The following is a 14,113-nucleotide window of genomic DNA, read 5'->3' on the forward strand; positions in this document are numbered from 1 at the left end:
CTTGGTTAAAATTTGTCAATCTAGTTTTAATGAAACTTGTCAGAAGCCTCCTAATGCACAATACAATAACCACTCCCGTAACCATTCTGAGTAAACGCCAACTATGATACATATTTGGTGAGAGAGTTGACCTCTACTTAAATCAAAGTTAAAAATTTGAGCGTTCCGCATTACCTTTTTGCAAACCAAAAAGTCATTTACTTTTAACCTAATCTAATTCCGCAGTGGACACCAAATGGTTCACTCGGTATTTATCTTAGGTATAAATCATATTGATATGAGCTCATTTGTATTGTTATCTACACCTCTGCGTTACTAACTAATATGCATAGCATTTTGCTCGCACAGTAGACAATCATTTCTCGCATTAGCGCTGGCCTTGGCCTGTACACAGAGTGATTGGAGCTCAATTATTGCGATTCTCAATTCCAGAAGAACTGCTGTGCATAATAAGAGTACGTAGACAGATTTTATGGGTTTATAGGAGCGTGCAAAACCGCGCATTTGTATGTAAAACAACGGCTATAAAGTATAACTAATCCACGATATTGTATATCATTCAACATGGCAAGTATTTATAAAAGATTTCTGTGAAATACGTAAACACGCTAGTGTGAATCTTACTTTCTAAAACTTCGTTCAACTTTTGTAAGGCCTCTGTAATAAAAAAACGCATTTATTGCATCCTCAAACGGTGAAAACAGATAACCAAAGCAAAGGTGGAATGAAGTAGCAAAATTCAACGCATTTCACTGAGGCGTTTTTAGGCACTGCGGTTGTGACGAGTGCACTTGCAATATGAGGAATGGTAGGCAGGTTAGAATGTCTCTGGATGTTTATGTTTTTGCTTCAACTCAAGCCATAATGTGTCTGTTGTACCAGTTTCCATAAAGAGACTATGTATTTTTGGCGCTCGAAAAGGGGACGCAAGTCCTGGAAGATGATGCAATTTTTGCCTGATACGCAATTATTGTACACGCGTACGGAGGAATTTCGGTTCACATTAACATTTGAATGGAATTTGCAACGGAATTAACTGGTTCAAAAACATCCTCAAAATACATACAAGAATTACAGTAATGATACTACGGCTGAACTACACTGGTTAAACGGAGAATATAAGTGAGAAAGTGGAACATAAAATCTAATAGCAGGACATACAAAAATGCGAGAGTGTGTAGCCGATCTATCTGCTTCACACACTCGCTAAATTTGCTCAAAAACTCTTCGTAAGAGCGGAATATAAAGACTATTTTAGATACGTTTCCGTATGTTTTACATAGGCGAATTCATCGTGATTGGAATTTTGTAGTAGATCAATATCTTCCCCAAGCAAAAATATGGGATGCATTGATAGCTGCTTTTGTGCGATTAAAATTAGCAAGGAATAATTTCGGTTGGTCACTCTAGCAGGGATTGTGGTGATTGATTTTTCTGTACTACCTAATATCCTCAGTGTGATGCTCGCAATTCACTAAATCGACTTAAGCTCGGCACTAATGAATATTTTGCAAGCAAAATCTTCTAAATGGAGTTTTTGTGAGTCTATGAATTGTCCAAAATTGGTGACATCACTCATCCATCACATTTAGAAGCAAGTAACTCTAATTTGAACAACTTGCATCAGCAAAAACAGGTCAGCGTTACCAGGCATGATATATTGTTTCTCAGTTTAATTCATACTGACTTCCCATTTATTTACTTAAATTAATTTCTTGATGTCCATCTCATCGACTGCTCTTACTCTCTACGAGTGCGTTGTCCGCGCATAGCTGAGCAGCCGGTATTTGATTTAAATTGTTTAAACAAACTGTTCTTGTAATTTACTAGCATAATATTCTACTAGAACAAATACTGGTAACAAGTTTGGCAATACATTTTGGGTACAGCAATTAGCACGTCTTTATTAATGTCTTCACCTTGTTCAACAACTATCGAGTAAATCATTTAGGTTATGTAAACTTTCAGGTAAGAAACACTGATGGAACTGGCGAAACACATACCCACCAACTTTGGAAGTTCTTGTTTTAAATAACCTGTACGGAAAATAAATAGGAACTCAGTCCGCATTCAAGCGTAAGCTTTCAAATAAAAGTGCGCCAATGAACAAATGACACAGTTGCCGACGTTTCGAATTCAAAATGCGAACGTTGAGGCCATTGCTTTTCGAACATTCGAAATTAGGTTTCGGCACGCGTAGAATGGAAAATATACGTGAACGGATTAGTAGTATACACTTTACCTATTGCTATAAGTTTTACGCATTCGTTAGCGCCAGTGCTGCAAAAATATCCAATTACATTCCTGTTGTTGTTAACTATTTAACATTGTAATGATGCTACGCTAAATAAAATACGTATTATATTTGAAATCCATTGAGTAATATCTTTTTGTTTTTCTTTGGGTACAATACTGGCTGACCATAAAGCGCATTGCGTCTTGCTCTAAGTCCAGTTGGGAGCATACTTCTGCCCAACTGATATTGTTGATATCCGGAAAGAACTCGGAAAAAATGCCACATTATTCCGCATTAAACTGTGTACAATCGAGCATAGATTATTTAAATGAACTTAAATGCTAAAGATCCTGAAGTTTAAACCACTGGCGCAGAATTTAGATAATATGTAGCTGGGAATTCGATCATAGATTAAAGCAATAAGGTTCTTCCGCATGTGACTTTAGAATTGGAAAAAGTGAATATCTAGTAGAAAAATTTGATTTTGTGATAAATGCCTATTTTTACACGTATTTAAGTTTTGTGGTTTTGAGTACAAATGCAGAACATATCCTCCAATACAATCAAGAATGGTTTAGCAGTGTTACTTTTTTATTGCTACATTTTTTCCTCACCAATGTCGGGATTACGGCTGATTGATTCCCCGTCAATTTTACTTCCTATGCCGTGGAAACCATGTCGCTAATCTATTTCCGATAACAAATGAATTAAGATTGTCTAATTTTGTACTTGGCCTCATTTATGGTAAATTATTCCTTAGTTATATGATTGTTCCTTTCCCAGTTACTGCTGAGTACCCACGGCTATCGTTCGTTGTACTGATATTGGAAGGGGTGGAATATGATCCCGACTGATGTATGCTGCTTACCAACTGGAGCTAAACTTCTTTATTATTAACTTGAGTGTTAGCAGCAACGTTATTCGCTTATTAATAATGTAGTGGATTTCAGAGGCCTTTCAATCTTGAATTTAAAATTATTCTGATACATAGACAGAGGACAGTTAAGCTGACGCTCTTATATCAAACCAAACGCAATGTCTGTTTGCTTGAGACTTAAATAATGTATTTAAATGCGTACCTTGAATTTGTTGGAGTGTTTTCAACACATGAACTGTTGATCGTGGAGAAAGTGAAGTGGTTACCCGCCTTTTGTTATAAACATTTTGAAGCTTCATTGGGCAAATCTTACATATGGATGAACCATTTCTTGATATAAGTTTCCTTTGTTACGTTCAAAAAACAACAATCGTGTGTGTTACGAAGCCTGTATGGTATACTCTACTAGGAAATCCTCTTTTTAAACAACTACGCATGTAATGGCTAACGGACAGAAAACGTGTCTGTGTGACCTTCTTGAAAGGAAAATTTTTCTAGAGCCTAAATGAAATAGACTTCGGTTTATTTGACTCAAACCAAATTAATGTCAGGCAGGTTACCCTGATTCCATGCGTCACTAAATGTTATGGTTTCACTTATAGCTGTGCTAAAATTACATTCCTATCTGTTGCTTGTGATTAAAAGTGACCTCATCAATTTTTTATTAGAATAAATCGAGCTTCTCAGAGGAGAAAACGTACCTAATCGTACCAATACTCCAAGCGTAAATGGGTGCATCATAATGTGGTCAAATTCACTACAATCCCGACTACAATATATATGAGTGTGCAAACTATACAGGATTCTCTTGTTACAGAGAAGATACATTGGGCAAATCCATCCGACGCCTGTGAAAGTGGTACATCCAGCTCATCGGCTCTGGGAAATCGAGGTAACTACGGCACACTGTAGATATATATTGATATATATTTCAAACACATTAACAAACACATTTGAAAAATCAGCGATGCCTGCTGATTTACCCGGTTGGCTCGGGGTTATTCAGAATCGTCGTAATTTGAACAGTGCTGCCAGCTGCTCAAATAAATGTGGTTTTCAAATGACCTATTATTTGAGTTTCTTCACTGACGCGCTCAGATATATCATGCATGAAATTTTGTCACGCTTAAGTGCCGGCTTTAATTCGAATAGGGTCATGTTGGACCGGTCAGTTCAGTCATGTTATTTCGTTGTACCATTTTTCTCGTTCATGCACTGAAAAGATGAACTTTTCGAAAAAATATCACACGATGTCTTTCTAAGCACTTGAATTCCTGTACAGTATTTACTCCTATTAAGGCGGTTAATAGGTAGCTGCAATGGCAAAGTATATCTCTGTTAAATCTTACCTGCCCCTATTCCTTTAGCTTGCATTTTGTCACCTGCGCAAATTTTGCAGGACCCATGCGCCAAATGAGCAAATAAATAATAAAAAGTTAGATAAAAATAACATCTTGATGGCTACTGAATACTCCAACACCTGGAATGCACTTGTTTACCGTTATAAAATGAGGGAAGCGCACGACGCTCCTTTCCTTCATTCATATATGTGTACTTTCTACGGATATTATAGTCAACTTGCTGAAAATTCACGCCTACACATGGTCAGTTATTGCCTTTAAAACTTCTTTTTCAGAAATAAGCGCTGGCAGTTATTTGGCGACATGTGCAAGGTACTCATTTCCAGCAAGCAAATAAGTGCAAATCAAATTTGGTCACGGGGTTGGGCAGTGTTTTCTGCGCTACTTACTGTGATGTAAGATATGACATTTCTGTGATTCGAAAAATTAAAACACCTCACAAATTTGAGGTGCGTGACATTATCGTGCACAGCTGACATGCACGGATTTGTCTTCTCAAGCATCTGAGAAACAGATACGGCGGTCTGATCTTGCCAAGTCTCGCCCGATTATTTTATTTCGTCGTATTTGGGAACACACTGCACAAATTGCACAGATTTGCAGGTCCATGTGGTCTGCTTCCTTAAATCCTTAGAACCTAAATGCTGAGTGATTTTTCACTGTTCCACAAGGTGTATTTACTGCAAATTATTCGACAAAAATTTTAGAGAATCAGTCTGTCAGAAAAGCTGCAAAGCAATATCGAAAGGATTGTACATGAAACTTATTTTATCTCTGCTGTTTCCTCGGTAATTTAGTTATGAGGCATCAAACAAACACCTGCGTATCCATATTTTAAGTCAGCTACAAACTAACGATTAACATAGTGATCATTTTGGTACTTTCAAGGCGGAACACTGGCGTCCATGGAATTGTATGTGTTTTAAATGTTTTCAAATACCCACAATTTGGGTTAACTTTTGGGTTACGAAAACGGACTATTTTAGGCCTTTTCAAAGTATGACCTTTTGATGAAATGCCTATCTTAGAAATCTCTGTTTTTAACACTGATTTCTTTATCGGCAGTGAAATTAACTCGAAAGCGTTTGGCAGAATGCATATTAAAGACAGTGCACCAAAATTATATACACATACCATCATACGATGAAATCCAACTGGATATTGATCCTGTATCGTCAAAATTGTACGTAAAGCGGGGATGCTACAAGGCTGTCGAAATTACTTGGGGTGGCTCAAAATTGGTAAAATAACTAATAAGTTTAAATTGGTCGACTGACGAAACCAGAAATAATGAAAGCTACAAGTTGTAACTCACCAAGAAGGTCTGATAAATAGCTTTTTATTTGTTCTGTTTGAAGTAAGACAAGGAATGTTTCGTACACGTCTAAATGCAGTCAACTTAAAGAAATCAGTGCAATCAATCGAACTGTATGGTACAAAAGTTAAGGGTAAAAGTACCATGCATGCTAATTATGAGTTATGGCACCACGCCCACCTCCGTTCCAGCTTCTGATTAACATACTTTGTTGCTCCTTTCGTAGTCGTAGAAATTTCGCGTACTGGCGTTTGCAATGTTCGGTAAATTAAGCCTGTTCTACTTTGCCCTCCTAGCCTCTGCCCATAAGCGATAATAAAGTCACTGCGTTGACGTATTCAGTGAGCTTATACTTGCCAAAAAGTATTGGATTAGATGCAAGAGAATACATTTGAAAAGTGAAATTTGCTTGCCGAATGTGGCCAAATTGATGTCCTTTATGATTTGAGTGAGGATGGGCTGTTTTTCTATGCTTAAGATGCACTTTGCCAGTGCCAACAAATCGCCGGTTAGTGGGTCGATCTCAGATTTTGATCATCTCTTGGGTTCAATGCAGAATGTTTGGATTGTTCAAATAAATAATTCAAATATTACTTTGCCCATAAAAGCCGTCAGCTTATTTTCCACCCCCTCAAATGAAACTGCCACCTTTACTCGAGAATAGGCAACAAATGTCATTTGGCTAATCAGAACGTTTGGCGCCTAATCAAATCATTGATATTTACGAGCTTGGGTGGCACGATTCATCTGTTAATTGAATATTGACTTGGCATCAGTATGCCAACCGTTTAGGAAACCGAACCTAAGCGTCTTAAAAACCGCCTGCTTTGAAAGAACTCTGATTTTTTGGATAGATGCAACTTCCTCACTGATGCTCGGAAGCCTTCCAGCAGCCTGTGTGTTAGAATTTTCACGATTTTCAACTGTTGCTATTAACCACCAAGTGGGTTGAATGTGTCTCATGGTTACGTTTAAATTTCACAGCAGATGGGTCGCTATGGGTGGCGGGTTCTGCCTTTTGCATTCCTCTTAGATAGATGCAGTCGACACTTTCCTAAGATATGATATAAAGAAACCAGGAGAAGCGGTCATATTCCGGAGAAATGAGGAACTTGTTAAACTGATTTTCAACAAAATGATGTAGTCTATGCAAAGTATGTCCCATTTTTTTTATAGAATACTGACTGAACATTGACGTAATCCGATCAAGCTTTATCTTCAAAGGCCAAGCGCGATAGTTACTCTTGTTTGTTCTTTTCCTCGTAGAGAAGCTAAAAGCACTTCTACTAAGATTTAAACTAATCGTACATTTGTTGCAAAGTGAAACACTAAGGTCAATAACTGTAAACAAATATAAATGAGCATAAAACGTAGCATCTTCCAAAGGTGAAATGTAGAGCTGTGCAGGCAGATTGATTTTTTGAATATCATAACATGTATTTTTCAGTTGCTTGTTTTAAATGGAATAAAAATGCGAAAATGTGCTGGCTCCTACAGCTGGCGCACATTTTCAAATTGGGAGTAATGGCTGTTCCGCCTCAGTTGACTATGATAGCACTGCACCCTTGGATTTGTGCGAAAATTTTGCTTGTAATTTCCAGTCTATTTATGAGCCAAGGATTTGTGTTCCATTATATGTTTGCGGCCATTTACTGTGCCACTGAACACACTCTCTCCGCCTCAGGTTGTTCTGTAACAGTTCTGGTTGAACTGTTGTTGGAAGACACCGTTTATTTCTATCACATGTTGAGGATTCATCGAAAATCCAGGCATTATGTGATGTTCATCATGAACGTATATGATCATTATTCCTACAACTCTTGAGTGATACATACCTTCTTAAAATAACGTTTTATGTCAAAAATTGCTGTGGCTAGTTGACAATTTTTTCCAAGTTACATGACACGAAAAACTAACTTTGAGGTACAAGCTCACTCCAAATACAGTGCATTATTTAACAACATGAATATGTCACACATGTTATCATAACTTAAATATCAGCGTTCAGTTTATTAATTGCAAAATTGTTGCATCAGAACTTGTTTTGGCTGGCTGAATATTCCAAAATGTAGGTCTACAATAAGGCATACCTTCCAGATGCTTCAGAGTTTGCAGTAACATATCTGGCAGAAATAAGAAAAGCACTTGTTTACACATAAGCTTACGTAGTTTTTTGTTCATAAATTAGGGAACCAACTCGTAATTATTGTACTTATTTTCGATGTTCACGAAAACATTTGTCCCATGTAGGGAAGGCAAACATATATTTCGTAAGCAATGGCTCTGCAGTTCATTGTATCTGCCTGGAGCACTTATTTGAACGTAAAAAGGATTTACTCCTGTGGTTTCATGGACGAAACTACTCATAATGTTGCTGGAAACTCCATGACAGCCCACGACCGGTTTTGCCTTTTTTGGGGCTCATCAGTTAGGCGCAGTTCCCTGTCTGGGTGCAATTCACCAAGAAACATGGGGGATTTTACACCATCTATGAGCATTTAACTGAGCCAAATTAATGGGCAATCAATAATGGCTACGGGAATTTCCCCAAAGTAATAATAATTTTCCTCAGGGTTTCAAACGTTTGTTTGCTGCAGCTGACTACACCGCTGTGGGGTCCATACCGCCGCAACCGACAAAACTAGGTTTGTTTTTCGTTTTTCGTGGTTTACCGGAAATTATACGGGTTTGCCATTGAGCTCGCTTTACCAAAGAGGAATGCTCACAGCTGTGGAGTGTGTAAGATCCACATTCCAAGGGTATGATCCGTCAAATCGTGCTTGGGGTCCCACGTCTAAGCACAAAATGCTCTTCCCTGGAATTATTACAATTATTCTTTTTTGGAAAAATTTATATGCTTACTTTACAGCTTAGGAAGTACATCCAAGTCCTTACAGGCTTCTATATTTCGACACTCATGGTAGTTCTAAGGGTGCAACCTGGCCATTTACTTGTCCAGTGGACGCCGTATCATATTTTTCATTAGCAGTCGAAAAAACTCAATAACACCAGCTTTTGGACTTTCTAATTATACAGAAGTAAGGAGCTAGATTTTATTATTAAAAAGATGGTACCTGACAAACTTTGTTTGGTTTGATCGTCAGCGTCTGCAGTTAAGACAAGAATTTGGAATACTCATGGGCAGCAAGAGAAAAAATAGTGCGGACGAATAGCTCTACGACAGAAAAAAAGTAATCCTATAGATCCGTCTTCAACACAATAACAGATTATTTTCAGGTGAATTGTGCAGTAAAGCAATATAAATTTAAAGAATTGGTGCTTGAAATGTTCGGTTCAAAATGCCCATATATACTATACAGACAGTCAGAAATTAGGCACTGCCACATTATGTATAAATTGCTAAATTTCCTCTGCCGAAATAATGATTCATGTGCTCAGCAAACTCAAAGAACTATGGAAACACATAACTCATCAAGATTCCGGAGGTGTTCGAACCCTATCCTCCACAACATTCTCATGTATCACAAGCGCATATGACATATGAAACAGAATATTTTTTTCATGACATAAATATGGTATCTCTCTTGCGTAAACATTTGATATACTACTCACAGGATGTGTCTTAATCTAGAATGTCTTTGTATGCCGCGGTTTTTCAGTGCGTGTTTCCGGGAGACTTATTGATTCATTCCCAAGCATCTTGGTTTTGTGCAGTAAAGATGAATGCGTTAGAGTGACTGAAACTAATGTTACGCGGACACAGATTCAACACCGCCAGTATGGGAGGAAAACTTATGTACGGACACAATAAGCATGGTCGTGGAAAAAAGGTGAGATGCGTTCAAACAAACAAGTAGCTCGAGATGACCTGAAGGGTAGACTTATTACCAATTTGAAAATATAAATCTCGGTTATACAGCGAACACCAAACTTTTTTTTAACGACCGCTCAATTTGCGTGATCGGAATCCACATAATTATGGAACAGGAATGCAGATGAAAAACGTACATACTTTTCAATTTCCGTGCAGTTTCGTTTAATGACGCTGTGAGAAATAGATAAAAGCCAATTTATTACTCCTATAAAAACGAAATCTGGAGAACAATAAATAATATTATACGTTATTTCCATGATACATATGAGTGGCGCGGAGAGATTAATTCCTGTAGGTAAATAATGCACTACACGGAAACGCAACGTATTACGCTGCTTATCTGCTTGCATACGTAAAGAATTATTGCTTACATTTCGATCGGTTATTTTTCCTGCTGCGCAAATCCGTGTCATGACACAACATTAGCACACCGTCTGATTCGATTGCATTTTGTTAGGGATTAGATGTTTTTGGGCATTTTTTGGCATTTTCGAAAGAACGCAGATTGTTTCCTTCCTTAAGTCGGAATACTAAAATGCTATGCCTACATGCAAACAAATGTTGAATGGCCGTATAAACAGCGAAAGTCAACCAAACCATATGTAGATGAGAGTTATTTAACATTGCCCTATTTTACCAGTCGGCCTCAGCTGGAATCCGATGTGGCAACTAGACTATTTTAGTTTCTGATTAGAGATGTGATGCTTCGGCGTTACGTATTTTCAGCAGCCCAGAAGGAAAGAGGGGCATGTAACACTGCTTTGCCACAAGTAAGCGTGCACACTTCCCAAAAGTTGTATTTTGGTCTGTTTCGGAGACGAGTTACGTCATATGTAATGTTTCAGTTGAATCAACATCTAAATTGAAGAAACACTTACCTCCCAGTTGTTTCAAAAACTCCCCAACCTTTTCTGAATTTAACAGGTAAACATTTGTTTTACTATATGCGCCATAAACGTAGAATACACAACGGGATGCTTAATTTCGTTAACCTAGAAACGTCAAAATTTTTAAATTATTTTATTGGTTGGGATGTTTGGACATACATTAACCATACAGAAAGTAGAGGTTTAATAACGCTGTGGCTTTTGCCGTACTATCATAAGGATCCCTATCATATAACGATATTCAAATACTTTTCTGCAACAGAAAGTTTGCGAGAGCCTCGGTACATATTTTCGCAAAATACTAAATCTTAAATGACAGTTCTCAGCCAGAGAAATTTCGCGATGTTAGAATTTGGGAAGTGGCAACTGTCGCTAGTTCGCGTTTCAATTTTGAAGCAACTTGAGCGATTTTAAATAAACTGGAGGGTCTACCCGCTCCACTGATCAAGATGTTACTTCCGTCCTTATATCTGATAATACCATGAGCAATTCATGAGGGTGGCAGCTATTCCGTGGAAGTGAGGGCTATATAACACTCATTATATATAACACATTATATATAACACTCCATTATAGAGGTGATAGCAAATGTATAAAACTGCGATCTACTAGCCAGAAAGGTAGAAGATTGAAAGCCTCCTTAAAAAAGGCCAATCATTCTTGCGGCAGAACGTTCATCCTTAAAAGTGATGTTGTTTGCACACATTTGTACAGAACATTTGGAGCGGCCACTGTCCATTTTCCACCTGCACATCAAAACCTATACAAAACCGTTTTCGTTTCATTTGTAGTTCTTGAGATCATTGGTAAAACGTTTCTCCCCATTACTCGGTAGAAGGAACGATAGAAATATTGCTTCCTTACCTATCTGGTGTTTATGAGACTCACGGAATACTGGGTCACATATCACTCAGAGTAGCGCAAGAGTTTCGAAAGCATTAAATATTGCTACATTTTGCCGTTTAAGTAAAATGCAGGCCAGGTCCTTTTTCAGCGTATGAAAGGATAAATTCTTAATAACGGGAGTATTATATTGCTTTTAACCTCTCAGTTTTACGATACTAGCGGATAACTCCGTCTATAATTATCTAAAGCCATGGAACGGTTTAATGCTATTATGCGGTGTATTAATCTCCAGAATGATAAAATGTTTCTCGCCTATTCAAATGGCAAGATCAATATATAATGCTTTCGAACACTAAAATTTTGCACGGTTCAAAATTACATAAGACTGATTTCCTCACTCGTTTCTGAAGAACCGAAGAATTAAGGAAGTTCTATTTTTCTGGAACGCGGTTGTCAGCATGACCTTCAGCCAGGTCATCGAGGAATGCAGTAACATTTGAACGTACAATTGAGTTCACGTAGGTGAAAATTGTCGAGATCATGGAAAAAATACTACAGGTGTTACTTCAAAACATCGCAAAAACAAAACAGTTGAAAAGCAACGCTTTTCCCAGACCTCGTCACAGCACTCGTTTTTCAATATTATAACTGACAGGCCAATTTCTCAAGCCTTTAGGCTTGAATGATATGGGACCCAATTTTCCGTGAGTCTCATAAACAATAGATAGGTAAGAAAGCAATATTTCTACCCTTTCTTCTACCGAGTAATGGGGAGAAACGTTTTATCGATGATCTCAAGAACTACAAATGAAACGAAAACGGTTTTGTATAGGTTTTGATGTGCAGGTGGAAAATGGACAGTGGCCGCTCCAAATGTTCTGTACAAATGTGTGCAAACAACATCACTTTTAAGGATGAACGTTCTGCCGCAAGAATGATTGGCCTTTTTTAAGGAGGCTTTCAATCTTCTACCTTTCTGGCTAGTAGATCAATAGCGGCACGCGAATTGTTTACACGTTTCTAATGTCTTCACTACCGTGTGCGGACATAATACGCTTTGCCGAATAATCGCATTATCCCAGCGTTTTGACTGATATTCTGGCGGTCGCGTACCAACTGATGGACAAATTAGGCAACAGTCTTGGCGACGATGTAAGCTCTTACTTGGTCAAGTACACATTTTTACATCAGCCCAGAGTGTTCTGATGTTTAGGCAAGGAAATTATACAGGTTGTATGGGGTATTGTGTTGTTGTTCAGTGGGTGAAATAAGAATCACAAGGGTTCAAACGCCAGAACAGTCAGAAATGACTTCAATGTATGTATTGTGAATATTTATTCTCGTTGTCCTAGGGAACTAGTAAAAGTGCTTAAGTAACAGTTGTCACAATATCTGCATCAATAGCACCTCCGTTAATACATCTAAATAGATGCATACTTAACTGGAAAAAGCATACCTTGTAGGTCTCGTAGATAAACTTCCAATTTATCTAAAATTTAATTAAAAAAAGCATAACATAGGACATTGCTCTTGTTTAGAGGATAAAGTGTGTAGTACGCTCATTCGTAATTTCCACGTACCAAAATAACACTGACCTACATTTTCTTCAACGTCTCATCAAATGGTTTACTGTTTCAACAAGGCCAATCGGTTAAATTCCAGTTCTCGGGCTAATTAGAGACTGCACAGCGTAAATATTTAGCTTGATTCTTTAAGCGACCGCTAATTTGCGTTGGTCTAGTTACTTCACTTTAAATCTCGGGCACATTTGTGCATGCTTTAAACAAACGGATTACTCTGATAGTGATAACGAAAAGACATAGGGATAGGATTTTCTGCCTTGAATAACTCTGTTAAACAAATAGCCCAAGCCAGCATCAATCATTGGGCGTCTCAATTGTCAAACAAAGCACGTTAACCAAGTATCTCCTGAGACCATAAGTCACTTCCCCATATCGGGGTGCTTGGAAAGTATCAGTGTTTACATATGCCACCCAAGCTGCAAAAAAAGATTTATGAGTTGATATGCTGTCGTAAGATCAGGAGAAATAATTGCGCATCAGGGTAATATCGCCTTTGTAAATTTGGAAGAATCAATCCGTAGATTGCAACTGCTGCTCGTTTTTCTACCAGCTTCAACTGGCGCTTGCCTAATCAACAGACGTTGTGGTTCGCAAAGCCTAAAGGGTTTTATGCATTTGTCGATATCCTGTTCATCATTCCTAAAATGGCCTCGCCTATCCTCGTTTTTGGCAGAGGTATTTCTAATATTATATGCAACTGAAAAACAGCCAACTCATCGGTAGGCTCCACCACGCCACCTAATAACGCACTGACGATGTCACCTCGGTTGGGCGTGCGACGTTTGCAAGAGATTGCCCAAAACAGCCAACTCATCGGTAGGCTCCACCACGCCACCTAATAACGCACTGACGATGTCACCTCGGTTGGGCGTGCGACGTTTGCAAGCAGATTGCCCAGCCTAGCTAACAAAACAACAACTATGCAACTGTACTGTTTTGAAATGATAGGATCACGCCTCTACTTCTTCACAAGTTGTTTGCTCGATTGTGCCTCCCAAAATTCGTAAAAATTACCAGTGAATATAAGACTTCACAATAAGTACTTGTAGGTTCGAAGTAATGCTCCTCTCACCGGTTTTAACGAGGCAAACTAGACGGTAAGACATAAACGGAACATTTTATGTCGCAGTTCGTTTTTGCCTCACTGCATTTTTCTGCCCACATCCTTTCAGG

At 38.2% G+C, this 14,113-nt stretch overlaps 1 protein-coding gene across 1 annotated transcript; it reads right to left on the bottom strand.

Moving 5' to 3' along the window:
- Positions 1-1,947: 1,947 nt before the first annotated feature.
- On the bottom strand, positions 1,948-12,849 carry T265_15722 (hypothetical protein; the record flags this gene model as incomplete). Its single annotated transcript, XM_009179017.1, has 10 exons — positions 1,948-2,036; positions 3,316-3,348; positions 4,463-4,495; positions 5,609-5,641; positions 5,790-5,858; positions 7,880-7,912; positions 8,864-8,896; positions 9,763-9,795; positions 10,503-10,535; positions 12,814-12,849. Coding segments are annotated over 10 exons (423 nt in total), but the record flags the coding sequence as incomplete, so codon positions are not given.
- Positions 12,850-14,113: the final 1,264 nt, after the last annotated feature.

Source organism: Opisthorchis viverrini, assembly GCF_000715545.1.
Source record: "Opisthorchis viverrini unplaced genomic scaffold opera_v5_783, whole genome shotgun sequence".
NCBI classification, from domain to species: domain Eukaryota; kingdom Metazoa; phylum Platyhelminthes; class Trematoda; order Opisthorchiida; family Opisthorchiidae; genus Opisthorchis; species Opisthorchis viverrini.